Genomic DNA, 18,246 nt, shown 5'->3' with positions numbered 1-18,246 from the left:
CAGCTATCATGGCTTTTAATCATAAACAAAAGTGGTTAGCATTTGGAGATATTATTTAAAAAAGGAAATGATAAATAGATGAAAATTTGCTCAACTTTTTAAACAAAAAATATGCTACAGTTGGTGAATTTATAGAACTAAATAAGAAAACACACTAAATTTCTGTTTTAAATGAGTTTCAAAATTGAAGTGAAAACTTCTATTTGAAACTCATTTTTAGGTTTCTCTTTACAGTTAGCATACTACTTTTGCATTGCCCACAAAGTATTTGAAAGTGCCCCCAAATTATCCAGCCCACCTATGTCGTTTCCAGAGGAATAGCTTCCATGACTTTCTGTCTCCTCCAGAGACAGTATCTTGAATGATGCTAAAGGAGTAGAACCTGGCTGAGTAGAGATCATTCCTCTGAATCGTGTTACTGTCCATGTCCGGACATGATTATTATCTGCACACACTAGGAAAGAGAACATAAAAAAAGTTGTTAAATATAGATTATATGAGCTCCAACAGGGGCGCCTGGGTGGCTCAGTTGGTTAAGCGTCCGATTTCAGCTCAGGTCATGATCTCACAGTCCGTGAGTTCAAGCCCCGCGTCGGGCTCTGGGCTGACAGCTCAGAGCCTGGAGCCTTCTTCAGATTCTGTGTCTCCCTCTCTCTCTGCCCCTCCCCTGCTCATGCTGTGTGTGTCTCTCTCTCAAAAATAAATAAAAACATTAAAAAAAACTAAAAAAAAAAAAAAGAGCACCAACAACATCACCTTTTTTGTGTGTAACTTTTTAAACTGTGATCTATATTAAATAGATCATAGCACGTTTTGAGTGGCAAATGACGTATTTTATCCTAAAATTACACTTAATCTGTACCCGGCCAACAAAAATGAAAGAACTGAATATAATTTACCTTGAGGCAAACATAAGGTATGTAAGTAAATCTATGGGTCCTTACAAAAGTAGCATGTAAAGTATAATTGGAGGAAATGTTTAAAAAAAAAAATGCATGCAAGATAAAAGATGCTATTATTCTGTTCTGTGACTAAACTACAGAGTAAATGAGTTACCCAGCCTATTTTTCTTCAACCATAGAAACTGCTTCTGCTTATGTTACTTAAACATAAACAACCTAGATCAGGAGTTACTGAAAATTTATGGACACAAATTACATTTGTCAAAAAGCTTGTATCACCTACTCATAGTTATATTAAAGAAAATTAAGATAAAGTTAAGAACTATTTTATAGTTGCATTTAAGAAACATACTCCAGGGGCGCCTGGGTGGCGCAGTCGGTTGGGCGTCCGACTTCAGCCAGGTCACGATTTCGCGGTCCGTGAGTTCGAGCCCCGCGTCAGGCTCTGGGCTGATGGCTCAGAGCCTGGAGCCTGTTTCCGATTCTATGTCTCCCTCTCTCTCTGCCCCTCCCCCATTCATGCTCTGTCTCTCTCTGTCCCAAAAATAAATAAAAACGTTGGAAAAAAAAAAATTTAAGAAACATACTCCAATTAGGTTTTTTTTTAATGTAAATAATATTAAGTGGATACATATTAAGGTATTTCCTACCAAGTACCCTACCTATTGTTTCTTGATCTGAGGAACTACTCCTTTAGAAAATACAAACCAGCAATTGATATTGTTAATGCAAAAAAAAAAAAAAAAAAAGTACTTTCGTGGCATGACTTAACAAAAAAGTGTACTTTTTAATGGAAAAGTACAACTTACTCGGTTTTCAGAGAATGTGCTATTATTAGCAATGAGCTATGAACCCATCAGTAAATACTAGGAAAGTATTCAAACTTTCTTATAGATACATCTTTCTCACTGGGTAAAATGCCACAGCTGCATATTTTAAACAAAACTTTAGAAATTTAATTTTGACAAATAGCAATAAAAATTCAAAGTATACAGGTGTTACATTATCTAACAAAATTCTCCTATCTCAGGATGTCAGTTTCTGGTGAAAAAGGAGACATTTAGTTCTAGGCTGCTTTATCAGCTTCATGGAAAATAATTTCCTATTTCACTAATAAGGTTACTAGGATTCAGAAAAATACCTTAAAAAAAAAAAAAGAAAACATCTTAAACACTTTTAGTTGACTCAATAGGCAATTTAGTTATTTTGTTAAAAATAATCATTACAGTTTTAAGACATGAAAACTAACACTATAGGAAAAAGAATGTCATTACATTCATGTCAATATCCACCAGGTGGCAGAATGATGTAACGGAGTATACATAAAATACTCTACATTTGTAGCTCAACTGGACATTGTTCTTGACAAATTTATTTAAATTTTAAACCTACATGAAATATTTGATGTTAAATGCAGATTTTACGATGTAGTTCTTTGGCGTCTCATCCTGCAGTAACATCGTCACCATCAAAATAACAGCAATTACTACTAAGTGTGGTCATCACAATAGCCTTACAAAACAGTCTTATTTTCTCCCAGGATCAAATTACCTCATTTTACATAACATTTATTCAGCATCTTGTATGTGTCGAGAAGTATGCTAAGTGCTGAGAACAGAATAAACAAGCTTCTGCTGCTGTAAAACTTACATTCTAGAAGAGGGGGACAGATGATAAACAGGCAAAGAAATGATCAAGTGATAAGTCCACAAAGAAAACAAATCGAGAGGAGATGATGACAGAGAAAGTGACCTGATAGAGGTTTGGCTAATTTAGGCTGGGTGGCCTCACTGAGAAGGTACTGGAAATGGGACCTGAATGACAGGACAGCTGCCAAACAAATATCTAGGGGCAAAACATTTCAACTAAAAAGAACGAGTGCAAAAGTTCTGCGGCATTTCTAAGAAATCGAAAGCCTTTAAAGGGTTAGGGTATTGTGAGCAATATGTGACATAAAGCATAGGGAGGAAAAGAGGCCTGAAAAGAAGACCCGTAACAGGAAGAACACTACTAGTTTATTTATAATACAGTAGGATACAGTAGGATACCGTAAGAAGCCACTGGGAGTCAGACATGGTTCACATTTTTAGAAGATCTTTCTGGATGCTATGTACCATAAAGAACATGTACCATAGAAAGGCAAGACAGACGGGCACCCGGGTGGCTCAGTCGGTTGGGCATCTGACTCTTGACTTTGGCTCAGGTCATGATCTCATGGTAAGTGGGACTGAGCCCCACGTCAGGCTTTGTGCTGACAGCATGGAGCCTGCTGGGATTCTCATTCTCCCTCCCTTTCGCCCCTCCCCCATGTACCCACACACATGGTCTCTCTCTCTCAAAACAGATAAACATTTTAAGAAAAGGTGAGACAGAAACAGGCAAAACAACTCAGCTCCGTGATCTAGGGGAGAAATGATCTGAGCTACCAAGTTGGCAGCAATGGACACCAAATGGTCAGATTTGTGACGTAGGCTGAAGCAAAGCCAGAAGGACTTACTGACAGATTACACGTTTGTGTGGGTGAGAGAAAGGAAGGAATCAAAGGGGATTCTTGGGTTTTCAGCTTGACGAAATAAGCAGATGGTGATGTTGTGTACTAAGATGGCCTCTGAGAGAAAAATCAAAAGTGCCATTTACCCAGGTTAATTCTGACATGTCTCTGAAACACATGACCAGAGACAGGCACTGGACATACAAACTTGGAACTGTGCGAATGGTCACAAGTGGACAGTCTAGGAGTCACTGGCATATAGATGATAACACCCAAATCTGCAGGAAAACTACAGACAAGGAAGAATGGAGAATCTAGGAAAGAGCTCTGAGGCAATCCAACACTTAGTCATTGGGCAAAAGAGGAGGAACCAGCAAGAGCATGAGAAAGACTCTTCAGTGAGGCAGGTGAGTTGCTTTATGAGAGCCGGAAGAGGAGACTGATTATTTCAGGGAGGCAGAATTATACTCAAAACAATCAGACTTTATACTCAAATAATTAGATATCAATAAAAACATACTCATCCACCCACACACCCACTCACCCATCCATCCATTCATGGACAACGTACTTTAGCTCCATTTAGTGTTTAATCAGACTGGAGATGAGTGAAAGATGCATCACCTTTTAATATTATGTAGTCTTCATATAAACAAACTTGATAGATGGAAATGATGCTTATAAAAAGTTTAAGTTAGGCAGGAACTGATCTACAAAAGATTTAATGTAAGAGCAAGCTCTACTGACACACCTGACTCAAAATTACATTAAAATGAAGCCTTTTTGAAATCATCATACACAATGAACCTCATCAATGGAATTTTACTGTGATCACTATGCTCTGTGTGTCACATATCTGCATCATTTTTAATACAGTATCTAATTAGTGTTTACATTAAAAAAAACTTTATGACTAAGAAACAACTCACAAAAAATGTAATTCTCTTCAAGTAATCTCTTTATACATTCTACTAGTTTTTAATATTTTTAGAAAATGATCAACAAATACACACATATATCTACAACTTTAGCTTTAAATCTTAAGAAAATACAACCAAATTTACATAAAATTCATACTTGGAAAACTTCTCTATTCCATCTCAACAGGATTATAATAAATATTTTAAAATAAAATGTGCCATGAGAACAAAATATTAGAATAGAAAATAAATAAAAGATACGGTTAACTCTTTCCCAAATTCATATATAAATACATGTGTATATACACATTCTTTCCATTTGTAGGAGTGTGGGAAATTACCCACAAGGCAAGGCTGCACATGAAGCACACTCCTCGTCAGTACCTAAAATCACTTTACCTGATACAAGATGCTTCTCAGATAGCATGATTTTTGTAACAGGACTTCGATGAACTGTGAAAGTCTGAAAAAGCTGAGGGCCCGAGCCCACCGTCTCTGGGTGCTGAACAATCACTCGCACAGCTCCGGAGCTCGTACCGTAAGCAATCTCAATCCAGTTACCAGACACACCTGCACGAGTTCAGAAGTGGAAAGGCGGCGTTTCAGATGATGACAGAAAGGGATAAAAGAGGCAGTGCTTTTCTGAGTCCCCAGATCCAGCTGAGCCCAGAAACCCTAAGACCTCTCTGACCAACTTCGAATCATGATTTCCTTTACAAGTCATTTCCTAACCCTCACTTCCAGATAAATCTATTCAACCCTCCCCTGGACTGTATGTTATGCTCTAGCACAGCAACTGTAACAAACCAATCCGCTATTTCCAAGTCTATCTACCTCTATTCGTTACTGAGACAGACTGAATCACAGTCATCCTTACAGAGTGCCTGAGACACAGCAAGTCCTCAATAGATGTTTAAAGAGTTAGTAAATCTGACATGCTAAGAATACCACTGACGCAACACAGTATTCCTAAAGGAATATTCCATATTATTTCTAGTCTATTCATAGTCTAGTCTAAGACCATGTTTTACTTATTTTAAATTTTTTTATTATTACTTTTTAAGTTTATTTACTTATTTTTATTTTTTTATATAATTTATTGTCAAATTGGTTTCCATACAACACCCAGTGCTCATCCCAACAGGCGCCCTCCTCAATGCCCATCACCCACTTTCCCCTTTCCCCCATCCCCCATCAACCCTCAGTTTGTTCTCAGTATTTAGGAGTCTCTTATGGTTTGCCTCCTTCCCTCTCTGTAACTTCTCCCCCCGGTCTTCTGTTAAGTTTCTCAGGGTCCACCCATGAGTGAAAACATACAGTATCTGTCTTTCTCTGCCTGACTTATTTAATTTTTTTTTAATTTATTTTTTGAGGGAGAGAGAGAAAGAGGCAGAAAGAGTGTGAGGAGGGGAGGGGCAGAGAGAGGGAAACACAGAATCTAAAGCAGCTCCAGGCTCTGAGCTGTCAACACAGAGCCCAACATGGGGTTAAACCCATGGACTGCGAGATCATGTCCTGAGCTGAAGTCAGATGCTTAACTGACTGAGCCACCCAGGCGTTCCTACTTTTACTTTTGCTATATTATTGAATCTTTCTTGAATAATCAAGTACATACTATTTAACAAATTCAAAATACTTAGCTCTGAAACAAATACACCCATTATATTGCTTACATCATACTTACTTACTACGGTGTCTCTTCTAATCACGTACAGCTCATCATGTGAAGTTCATCTGTGGCTTTTTTAAATGAATGAATGAGTGAATGAATGAATGAATGAATGTGTCCAGGGGCACCTGGGTAGCTCAGTCACTTAAGCATCTGACTCTTGATTTCAGCTCAGGTCATGATCTCATGGTTCATGAGTTTGAGCTCAACATCGGGCTCTGTACTGACAGCACAGAGGCTGCTTGGGCGTCTCTCTATCCATCTCTCTCTCTCTGCCCCTCCCCAATGTGCGCGTTCTCTCTCTCGCTCTCTCAAAATATATAAATAAGCATTAAAAAGGAAGAAAAAAAAAGTGCCCAAACTCTACCACATATTTAAAGACAGAATGGAATTCAGTGAACTATGTACTTAAAAAGGTTCACAGAGAATTTCTTGGCTTTAGTAGTTATCCTTCCTGATTCACCCAAAAATATCTGAATCAAAAGAGAAAGAATATACCATAGGAAACACTTCTCATAACCTAAAAAGTGACTCCATTCTCCCCTTGCCATTGCAAAAGAAGTTTTCTCCTCCCTTTTTAATTAGATTTAAAAAATGTACATCTCATTCTAGAGCAGAGGTGAGCAAACTTTCTGTGAAAGGCTAGATGGCAAATATTTTAAACTATGCATGCCATACAGTCTGTCATAATCATACAACTCTGTCAACTGTTGCCCAAAGCAGCCAATGCAATATGTAAGACCATCGATAAAAAGGGCAGTTTGCTGACCCATTTAGCATAACAGTTGAAATCCTACTATAATTTTAAATAAAATCATCTGCATAAATTAGAATATTTATTTCACATTAAAGATAATGATTGCTTTCAATGAAGTCAATAAAATGATTTAACACAAATAACATTCAAATTTATTAACATTACTGGACACATGTTAATATTTCCTAGAATTCTTTTCATTTAAATTTTCAACTTTCCATTTATGTTTATCTTTCAATCTAGAATATAAAAATATAAAAAATATAATAAAAATCCTTAATTTACAGAACAGGTTTGTTAATTTCATCGCAATGGCCTTTGAAAGATAATGAAAGCTACAGATACTAAACCTCCAAATAAAATGTCTTTTCCCATAACTTAAAAATTTCCCAAGGGAACAAGACAATATCCACAAGAGATTAACAGTCTGAGAGCCTTCTTGCTTTCAGCTGAAAAAAACAAAAGCTTCTAATTTCAAAACAAAATAAGCTAGGGTAAATAGGAAGGTCAATGTGCAAATTGTTTTTTTTTAATAATTTTAGTCAATACTATTATGATATGACTTAAATATAATTCAGAAGAAGAAAAGTTCTAACTTCCCACCTCAACTTATGCTTGTTTAATCGTCACGTTTAACTTTAATATATAACGAATATGAACTGTAAACTAATAGAGATGATACTCTTAGAACTGCAGTTCTCAAAGAGAAAGGACTGGATTCGTTTTAGCATAATAAACCAATAAATAAACATAAATTCTCAGAAACGGTCAAGAATTTATCAGAACGCTGCCATGTACTAACTTGTTTTGGGTGTGAGGTAAACACTCAGCGCAGTAATGGCATCATTTGAAGGATCGTGATAAAGCTCGGTTACAAGAAGATCATTATCTTTCATTCTCAAAGGAAACTTCTGCATATCTAAAAAAACCCAAAAATTTTAAATAATATTATAATAGTGCATCTACTTAAAACTACAGAAGGCAATATTTTATTTTTAAAAACCGATATAAAACAGGACCAGGGTTAAATGCCCATAAGCTTACCGATGTAATATATTGATCCATTGTTACATCCTAACAGAAGGAATGAGCCAGCAGTGTCGTAACTGGTTATAGGGACAACATCTTGAACCTGATGCAGGAAGATTATTATTAGATGTTAAATATTAATAATTTGTATTTACTGCTCAATTTCCTTAAAAATTTGACACTTTTAACAATACCAACGACAACAAAACTCACTAGGGGCGCTTGGCTCGCTGTATCAGTAGCGTGGGCGACTCTTAATGCGGGTGTTGTGAGTTTGAGCCCCACATTGGGTGTGGAGATTACTCAATGAAATTAAAAAAACCAAACCACTAATATCTAATTTAAATAGGGCTTAGAAAATTACTTTCTTTAGTTCCCACAGGGAACTGTGAAGAGCTGTCAATACAGGTCCTTTTAAGGCTTTAAAAAAAAAAAAAATGTATTTCTAAAGGCAGCACCGCCTATCAGAATTCCCATGGATTATCTCTTTTCTTTGCAAGTGGTTGTGAGCTCACAGCATGCATTAAAGTTGAAGGCACAATCTGACCAGGTTCCTTCCTCCTTCTCTCTTCTATAGAAGAGATTAAATGGCCTGCCTAAATTCATGTAGTAAGGGACAGAACTAGAAAACAGACTGATCGCCAAATAGCACTTGCTCCCTTGATAATTTATCACCATGTCTTTGACAAAATGGTAATCTCTATCTTCATTCTGCTGTAGACCCCTGTTTCCTAGGAAATGGCAGGACAAAAAAATTCCTTTAAGTTTTTGTGTTTTCAAGTACTAGAATAAAAAAGTCAGCTTCCCGAGCAAATCAGTCTAGTTAAAAATTAATAACTGCCTGTATTTGTGCTACAAGAAAAGCAAAGGGCACAATTTTACTAGAAAACAAAGCAACAAACAAAAAATGTTTTTTAGAGCAGTGGCAATAAGATCAAAATGAATCTTCCCTATGCATAGCCAGGTGAGAGTCACATGAAACTTCACAGATGACATTTAAATGAACTATTTCTCATGTATCAGGTATTACCCGAGAGAAAGAGTAACTGGGCTGGATAAGGGATGTGAGACATCACTTGCTCTGTAAGAGCTTGTAAACTTGAGGGCAAGAAAGGAAAAAAAGAAAATCACAGTGTGAGAGGCCCTAAAATAGAGTGTGCTACACCAGAGAGCAGGGAGGACTCTCATCTCAATCCCAGGGAGGGGTTTAAAAGGGCAAAGATCAGGGAAAAGTTCAGAAAGGGAGCGAAGCATGAAAATCAAAAAAGTCAAATATGAGTTAGGTAGAGGAAGGGCCATGTCAAACAGAACAGCAAGTATAAAAGTGTACAATATGGGTCCCTTCTAAATAAAAGGAACAAATTTAACCAAATGCTAAAAGTTGGAAGCAATGATTCCTCTAAAGCTGCATGCACATGACCCTAATTCCTGTGTGAACCTTCTGGTGTCGTACACGGAAATATCTCAAAGACTCAATTACCATCCCCCCACCCCCACCCCTGCACTAACCTCAGGTCAGGGTTTCCGTTTCATCAGAGCCAATGAGTTTTGTAGCAGGTAAACCCTGAGAGCCTTTCAGTGATATGAGTAAAGGTGTCTGAAGAATGGAGGGAAGGCTGCTTTAACGCCAATGACCAGTTTTCTCATGCCAAGTTCATTTTTTTTAGTTCCAATACTCTAGGAAGAACTTCAACTCCTACTCCAGAATCTTGAGAGTAGGGGGATGGGGACAGATAAGGGCATGAGATTCCTCTCCTTTTAGATCCCTTATCAATGAAAGAGTGGCTGCAGCCTGGAGCGTCCTCACACACATCCAAGGCAAACATTTCTACCATTGGTTCTCTGGGAAGATAGGCTCTAAGACCAGAACCTTCTACAACCTCTTTTTCTGCAACCCTTGACCTAAATCCTGCTTTTCCTTCATGTCTACCCCTCAGTACAAGAAGAACAGAGAAAGCAGAGGATGATAAATTATAGAGGAGTTAGGACTGAGTTCTTCTCTCCTAGCATAAGTGAGAGACAGTCATTCTGGGGCCTCTTCTTCTTTATCCTAACAACTTCACATCAAGAACCTGAGAAATCGTACTGATTAATGTATTTGGTTCAGACATGATGGTCACAGATCTACAATGGAAGTGGATTTTCTCTTCTAAGGTAGCACATGATGATTATCATTATCTCTATGTACAAAATTAAATGATATACAATTTGAAAATAATCAGTATAAAAAAAAAAATCAATCTGTGTTCCCAAGCACTACAAAGGCCCTAGAATCTTTCAACCACAATCTCTACCTAGATAATCATCATTTTTAACACTATGTTTTTATCCTTATCCATTACTTATTAAATAATCACTTATTTAGATTTACCAGCCTATCAATTTCTTTGCTGATGTGTATTTCGTCCCAGTGCTTCCCCTTCGAAGTATGAATATCCTTCTTATCAAAGGGCGTTTCTTTAATGCCTCTTTCATTGAGGCACTAAAACAAACAAAAAAAAATTTTTCTTTTTTCTTACCCAAATCAGATACAATGCTTTTAGGAAATTTTCCTTAAAATCTTATTGCAGCTGTTTTAAGAACTGCTACACCAACGAAAATTTCACAACAGCTTTTAGAACTTACACATGCGCGCACGTGCACGCACGCGCACACACGCACACACACACACACTCTCTCTCTCTCTCTCTCTCTCATTCATCTGATTCAAATACTTCAAATCAACCTTGAATATACAACAGCTGTCCCACATACTTTGTGTGTTATTCGAGGGCAGAACTGTTGCTAAAGGCCAAATGAGAACCTACTCAACCAGCATCACAGCACTCGGGTCAGCCTGGGGTCCGGTAACTGCCCAGGGACGTCTGCACCACAGACGCTGAGACTTCATTACATGCCACCTCTACACTACAGTGAAGTTCACCTAGTTGGTTTACAAGGCTTGTATGCTGAATGCTCAACTTTCCCAAGGTCTTCCTGAAATGTAGAAACAAACCTGCTTTGTCGGATACGGTTTTCAATTCATGCGTACACCAAACGAGAATCATCAGGCTTTACATGGGAATAAAAGCTTTAGAATAAAGGGCACTTTGAGGAAGCCGGCAGAGTTTTCAGGATCCCAAAGATATGAACACTTTTATATGTAGTTTTAGAAACATTGGTTTAAAAAAAGAATAAAGAAGTATGTTCCTTTAGGAACCCAAATTTATGGCACAGCTAGTATAGCTTCACCTACCCACTAAAAGCTCAGATTTGACATAATTTGTCAAATAACCTATCTGAAAGCAGACCTTCCGTTAATCATTAAAAATTCACATTCCTCTTTACAGAGGTATCACTTCCTGTCTTCCCAACAATTCTCACTCCTTACTAATCATCAGTTGGCTCTAACATCCCTCGAGTCCCTTGACATCCCTGCTTCCTCCTCCGTCCACCTGGCACTTCCTTACTTCTTGATCTCATGATTTCAACTACTTTGCCATCTTTATGTTTTCTCATCCCTTGGTGTGTCATATCCACTTTATTAACTCTCCAATCCTGGATCAGGCTAATGCTGGTTTCTTTCCTCTTGCTCCTATTTATTCCCAGTACTGAGCACTAATGGAGACACTCACATAGTTCTATCACCCAGGTCCACTACAAATGTACAAATTACAATCTCTGCAATCCTCGATACATACTTCCAGTGCCTTTGTCTTCCACTGAATTTATGTTCTTCAATCCTCCTTCCTTACTCTTTCATCAGAGAAGGAGGCATCTCTAGTTTCTGATGGGTGAAAGTCTCTAAGCTGTTTTACATCTCATACATTCCTGACTTCGATGGGATGAGAGATCATCTCCATTCTTTCACCCTCCATGTGCTTTCTCAGACAACTTCCCTCTGACTACAACCATGCTCAAGCTTCTCTCATCTTAGAGAAAAAAAACAAAACACTGAACATCTTTTCTACCACCCAGCCTTGATTCTCACGCTATCACTTTGTCTCCTTGCTTTCCTTCACCACCAAACTTCTTGAAAGCTAACTCCGAGTTTGCTGTGTCCAATCCCTGGTCTTTTGATTCTTCAGTTCCCACAATCTGGCTTGCCCCAAACAAAACCTAATTAACTTATATTTACAAATCATATCCTAGACTAATGTTATTTCTCAATCATGTATGTTCCTGTGGCTCTTGGTTTCCTTATCTTGTCCCCTTAAATGCTAATGTTTCCCAGACTTCTTTTTCTTCCTATGTACATCCTCTCAACAGAAAACCTTAAATCAGTTCTTACTTTTTCAGTTGTCATAGAAGCATTGTGGTTTCTTTTTTTTTTTTTTTAATTTTTTTTTTCAACGTTTATTTATTTTTGGGACAGAGAGAGACAGAGCATGAACGGGGGAGGGGCAGACAGAGAGGGAGACACAGAATCGGAAACAGGCTCCAGGCTCTGAGCCATCAGCCCAGAGCCCGACGCGGGGCTCGAACTCACGGACCGCGAGATCGTGACCTGGCTGAAGTCGGACGCTTAGCCGACTGCGCCACCCAGGCGCCCCAGCATTGTGGTTTCTAAATACTACTTTCTAGCCCTTTCTTCCTTCCTAAATTCCAAAGGAATGCTCCCAAATGTGTACTGCACACATTCATTTTGATGCCTACAGGAATCTCAGAGTAAACATGTTCCCTGTCAACTTATTATATCCACCCGACTGTCAAAACTAGCAATCCAAAACTGGAAATACATCTCCCTCTCCTTTAATTTTCCACACCCAAACCAGACACCAATCCTGTACGTTTAGGAAGGCTTATGAAATGTTTTTCAAATAGGCTCATCTTTGCCATCTCTACCATCACTGCCTTTCGTCAAATCTGTCTGCTTCTTTGCTGGATTACCCCTGATCTCCAGCCCTGCTTTCATAGTAGTTAATGCTGCTACCTTCCTAAAACAGGGATCTAATCATGTTACTCTCTACTTAAGTCCTTTAATTTTTCTTCTCTCCTTCAGAATCAAGCATTAACTCTTTTACAGTCTTATCCTCTTGTTCCTCTCAAGTACTTGAGATCATTTAGCTTGCTATCTTCTCTGAACAGGCTACGTATTTTCACAAAGTTCTGAGCTTTACTCAGGAAATGAAGTTTGCCTGGACTACTATTCCCAAAGCATGTTAAGTTAAAACATTTCAAAAATATGAAACACCAAACCACAGTTTAAATACTCATTTTCCCAAGTAACTAAACATTCTTCAAAACATAATCAAATCTGTATCTAGAAGTAAATGTCACTATAAATATATGTAATATTTTATGTAATCAAAAATAAAAACAAAAAAAATGGGTAGAGGATTTGAATAGGCAGTTCTCCAAAGACATACAGATGGCCAACAGGTGCATGAAAGCATGCTCAGTATCACTCATCGTCAGGGAAATGCAAATCAGAACCACAATGAGTTATCACCTCACACCTGTTAGAATAGCTATTATCAAAAAACAAGAAGTAACAAGTGTTGGCAAGGATGTGGAGAAAAGGGATCTCTCGTGCACTGTTGGTCGGAAGGTAAATTGTTACAGCCACTATGGAAAATAGTAGGAAGGTTTCTCAAAAAATTAAAAATAGAACTATCATAGGATCCAGCAATTCCACTGCAGGGTAGATATCTGAAGTAAACAAAAACACTAACTCAAAAAAGTTATAGGTACCACCATATTCCCTACAGCATTATTTAAAATAGCCAAGATATGGAAACAGTGTAAGTGTCCATCCATGGATGGAGAGATAAAGAACATGTAGTGTAAATATACATTGGAATATTACTCAACCACGAAAGAAAGAAAGAAAGAAAGAAAGAAAGAAAGAAAGAAAGAGAAAGAAAGAAAGAAGAAAACATTGTCATTTATAATAATGTGGATGGACCTTGAGGGCATTATGTTAAATGAAAAAAATCAGACCAAGAAAGACAAATTCCTATGATTTCACTTATGTGGAACCTAGAAACAAACAAACAAACAAAACAAAACAAAACCAAAAGATAAAAGGTAAGGGGCGCCTGGGTGGCTCAGTTGGTTAAGTTTCCAACTCTTGATTTCCACTCAGGTCATGATCTCAGTTGTTTTAAACCCTGGTTCAGTTCCAGCCCCTTGTCCAGCTCTGCACTGATAATGCGGAGCTTGCTTAGGATTCTCTCTCTCTCTCTCCCTCCCTCTCTCTCTCTCTCTCCCTCCCTCCCTCCCTCCACCTCTCTCTCTCTTCTCTCTCTCTGTCCCTCCCCACTCACGCTCTCTCATTCTCTCTCAAAATAAACTTTTAAAAAATCTAAAATATATAAACACACACACACACACACACACACATATATAATAACATTTTTTTTAAGATTTAAAAAAAAAAAGAAAAAAAGTAAGGGCCTGGCCAGCTCAGACCTTAGAGCATGCAACTCTTGATCTCAGGGTTGTGAGTTCAAGCCCAACATTGGGCGTAGAGCCTACTTAAACAAAAATACAAAGATACAAACTTCCAGTTATAAAATAAGTCAAGGGAATGTAATGTACAGCATAGCAGCTATAGTTTATACTACATCGCACATCTGAAAGTTGCTAAGAGTTTATCTTTTAAAATTCTTGAAACAAGAAAGAAATTCTGTAACTGCATTTGGTGAAAGATGTTAAACTAGGCTTACTGTGACCATTCTGCAATATACACGAATATCTAATCATTATGCTATGAATTCTACAAAAATGAAGCAAATGCATAATCAGCATGAGTTTCAGAAACATTTTCTGTAATGTGCTTTAGTTAAAACTAACCTGCCAGTGCTGAGTGACGGCATTCCATACTCCCACTTTCCCTGTATGACTCGTAGCCACCAACTGGTTACCGATAAAGAAGAGAGCATCTACAGGAACACCAAGGCTGAACACTCCTTAAATGATAATAAAAAATAAAGAGTTAAATAGTCACTATCTTTAGAATTCATCAAAACCCAGATTAGAAACATCTTCAAGGTGACTAAATGTGTTCTCATTTCCATAAGTTATATGCTAGACCCTTTAGGGATCAAAAACAAGAAACTTGGTAAGCTCATAAGCAGCTGCCCTAAGTAACCTTACCCTAAAACACCGTATTATCTAAAGCTGTGGTTCCCACACTTGGTTGACCATCAAAATAACCAGGTAAATTTAAAGCGAACAAAATGACGAGGCACCTGGGTGGCTCAGTCAGTTGAGCATTCGACTTCGGCTCAGGTTATGATCTCAAGGTTCATGAGTTCGGGCCCCGCATCAGGCTCTGTGCTGACAGCTCAGAGCCTGGAGCCTGCTTGGGATTCTGTGTCTCCCTCTCTCTGCCCCTCCCCCACACACGCTCTGTCTCTCTCTGCCTCTCAAAAATAAAGAAAACTAATTAAAAAAAAATTTTTTTTAAGTGAACAAAATAAAAAGAATCCTAAGATTCACCCCAGACTCACTAAATCAGAAAACCCATTACACCTTTATAAAACCTATATGAGATTTAGCTACAGCTTGCTAATGACTGGGGTATTTGGGAACCATTGATCTCAAGACAGAGACTTGGCAGCCTTAACTATCTAAGAACATGTCCAGAAATCTGGATACACACACGCGCGCGCGCACACACACACACACATGCGCGCACACACAAAGAAAAAAAGGCAGCAAGAAATCTTACTAAAAACATTCAAGCGTTTACTCAAATTATTTTAAACTCCTTGTCTCTCAGCACTGCAGATCTCCATTTAATTCATTCAACAGGCATCATATCAGGCCATAGGATGAAACACATGAACAGACAGGATATTACCGGGTACTTAAGGTTTAAAAGAGAAAAAATGCAAACAACCAATTATACCATAACACAACAATAACTAAAAGATGTGGATACACAGGATCAAGTAACGTCCAGAGGAATAAAGGGGGGGGGGTGTTAAGAAAAGAGGTTTGAAGGTATTTTTTAGAAAAGAAGCCATCTGAGTTTTTTTTTAAGGTAAATACTTCACCAAATGGTGGTGGGGCGGGGAGGATGGGCAAGCCCAGAGAATCAGAGAAAAGGGAAAGAGGGGATGTAGGAAGGGAGGCTATAAGGAGCAAATATCCCACATCAATAGCAGAAGACCCAAGAATAGCTAAAAGAATTCTAGAATTCTAGGCTCACTTTGGTATGGCATTATGGCCCTTTAGAGTCGTTTCTGGACAATATATAATAGAAAAACATGATGCATAAGGCTCTGAAGAACTCATGGGAAGAAACAAACCAATTAACTGCAATTGCAGCGTGTACTGAAAGCATAATCCAGAAAAGGTAACTGATTTCTTTTGACTCTTACACCAGTGCACAGTATTTCCCTTTCTGTTCAGAACTGTGAACTACATACAAGACAAGACCAGCAGCAATAAATGCCTTGAAAATTCTTAACCAGGAGCACCTGGCTGGCTCAGTTGGTGGAGCATGCAACCTCTTTATTTTTCATAAAAATGTAAAAATATTTTTAAGTAATCTCTCCACCCAACGAAGAGCTCAAACCCAAAACCCCAAGATCAGGAGTTGCACGCTCCACTGACTGAACCAGCCAGGCAGTCCAAAAATAAATCTTCAAAAAAAATTTCTCAACTAATTTTGAAAAAGCCAGGCACCTAGGAGGAAAAATGATTTACACTGGACAAAAAGAAAAAAAAGTGGTAAGTATTGCTAAGAATGTCATATATATGTGTGTGTGTATATATATATATATATATATATATGTATACATATACATATATATAATCTATATGTATAAATACATATACACACGAATACACCACCTCAACCAAACCTGTCAACCAAAAAAACAAAAAACAAAAAACAAAAACCCAGCAAAATAAAATACAACACACATACCCAAAAACCTGCCACTCCAGAGCAGAAAATCATCACCTCAAACACAATTTTAGGAAGTCCTTTAATTTTGATGCAAAACAATTGTTTAGAACATGTGAAACCAACCATATTCAGTACTATGGGCCGCGTTAAAGGTGGAAATAAAAACTAGAAAACCAACTAACATCGATTACTCTAGAGAAGGATGAAATCAAGGGAAATCAAGGAAGACATTCTGAATGATCTCAAGAAACTCAAAGTGTCACTCCTGCTTAGGCTCAACAATCTCGGCTACTATCCACAGGGAAGACACGCTACAAGTAATGACAAGTTCCTGTCTTCGGGGACCCTTTCAGCAAAATACTGCTTATAGCAGCAATGCAGCAGCACTGCCTTATACAAGTTAAGATGAAAGGAGCCCGACCTCTAGAAGAGCTCTATCCCAGACAAACCAGCCAAACAATTTTCTTTGGATGGTGTTGTCAAGTTTGAAGAACATCTGTAATAATAAGTGGTTTCTTTCACTGGACATGAACAAATTACCACGTACCATCTCCCAGCACAGCTCCCTACCACACTGGCCTCTGAAAGCAAAGGAAGGCCTGAAATCTCCACTCACTGCCGTGTTACAAGCGCCTGCTTGAAAAAAGGAGTGGGGGAGGGGAGAGAAAACACAACTTAACTTTCTCTCCATACAATTAATTACCAGTGTATCATAATTTCAAAGTTGTAACGTTAAAACTTTTTCCCTACAGTTGTTAGGGAGGACTCCCACTGCCAGCCATGATGGCATACACACGGCACCGGATTTTTCCTCATTGTGAAGCGACAACGGGCCACAACACACGAGGCAGCTGTGTTCAGGCACCGGACAACGGGTAGCTGAAGACGCAAAGGTGGGAAATAGCCAGGAGCCCCGCATTCACCCGGCTTTCGGCGTTCAGGGCGCTTTACTGGCCCTACCACAGGGAGGTCAAACTCACGGGCAGAGTGACGGCTTCTCCCTGAACTGAAGAGACTGAGGTAGAGCGCGCAGCTGATGAGGTGGCTAGAACCTGAGAGCAAAGTGGTAAGAAAAAGGCGCGCCAGGGTGAGTGAGCCGGCGGCACAGAAGGTTTGCACACGGGTTTCCTACCCATTGGCAGAGGCCGGACTGCACCTGGGCAGAGGAAAAATCCCCAAAAAACAGAAGAGAAAGGCTGCTACAGGCCTGAGTGCAGAGTACAGGTGACAGAGGTTACATGGGTCACTCCAGCTCAGGAAGAGTGGAGAACCCTGGATGAACACCTCAGACATTCCTTCCGTAAAGACTCCAGAAAAGGCAACACTTTAGGAATAAGGACCACTCCCCTGAATAGGAGCCAAGCCTTTAAATAAAAAAATCAAGCAGAGCGAGGCTAACTACCCTTAACAGAGCACAAAAACAAGGCCAGCAGGATCAAGAAGATCCTCCAGTAATTTAACTGTCTACCAGGACTAACCTCACATCTTCTAAGAGAGAACATAATCATATCCCCTATATGATGTATCATGCACATGCCCTGCATACAGTCAAAACTTCCTAGACGTGCAAAGTAGAATAGGGCCTGAAATAAAAATATGAGATGATCCAGATACTGGAATTAAAGTCAAAAAA

General features: G+C 38.6%; 1 protein-coding gene across 2 annotated transcripts in view; it reads right to left on the bottom strand.

The window, feature by feature from the left end:
* KCTD3 (potassium channel tetramerization domain containing 3) overlaps positions 1-18,246 on the bottom strand; it is a 54,170-nt gene that overhangs the window by 10,559 nt on the left and 25,365 nt on the right. For both annotated transcript variants that reach the window (XM_030302387.1, XM_030302388.1), the window contains 5 exons: positions 14,546-14,661; positions 7,784-7,871; positions 7,542-7,658; positions 4,713-4,883; positions 299-454 (listed from right to left, as the gene is read on the bottom strand). In XM_030302387.1, the coding sequence (XP_030158247.1) occupies positions 299-454; positions 4,713-4,883; positions 7,542-7,658; positions 7,784-7,871; positions 14,546-14,661 (648 nt within the window). The remainder of the gene's footprint in view (positions 1-298; positions 455-4,712; positions 4,884-7,541; positions 7,659-7,783; positions 7,872-14,545; positions 14,662-18,246) is intronic.

This window comes from Lynx canadensis, chromosome F1 (genome assembly GCF_007474595.2).
Source record: "Lynx canadensis isolate LIC74 chromosome F1, mLynCan4.pri.v2, whole genome shotgun sequence".
NCBI classification, from domain to species: Eukaryota; Metazoa; Chordata; class Mammalia; order Carnivora; family Felidae; genus Lynx; species Lynx canadensis.
The sequence above is the reverse complement of the archived record's forward strand: the minus strand, read 5'-3'. Positions and strand labels throughout refer to the sequence as shown.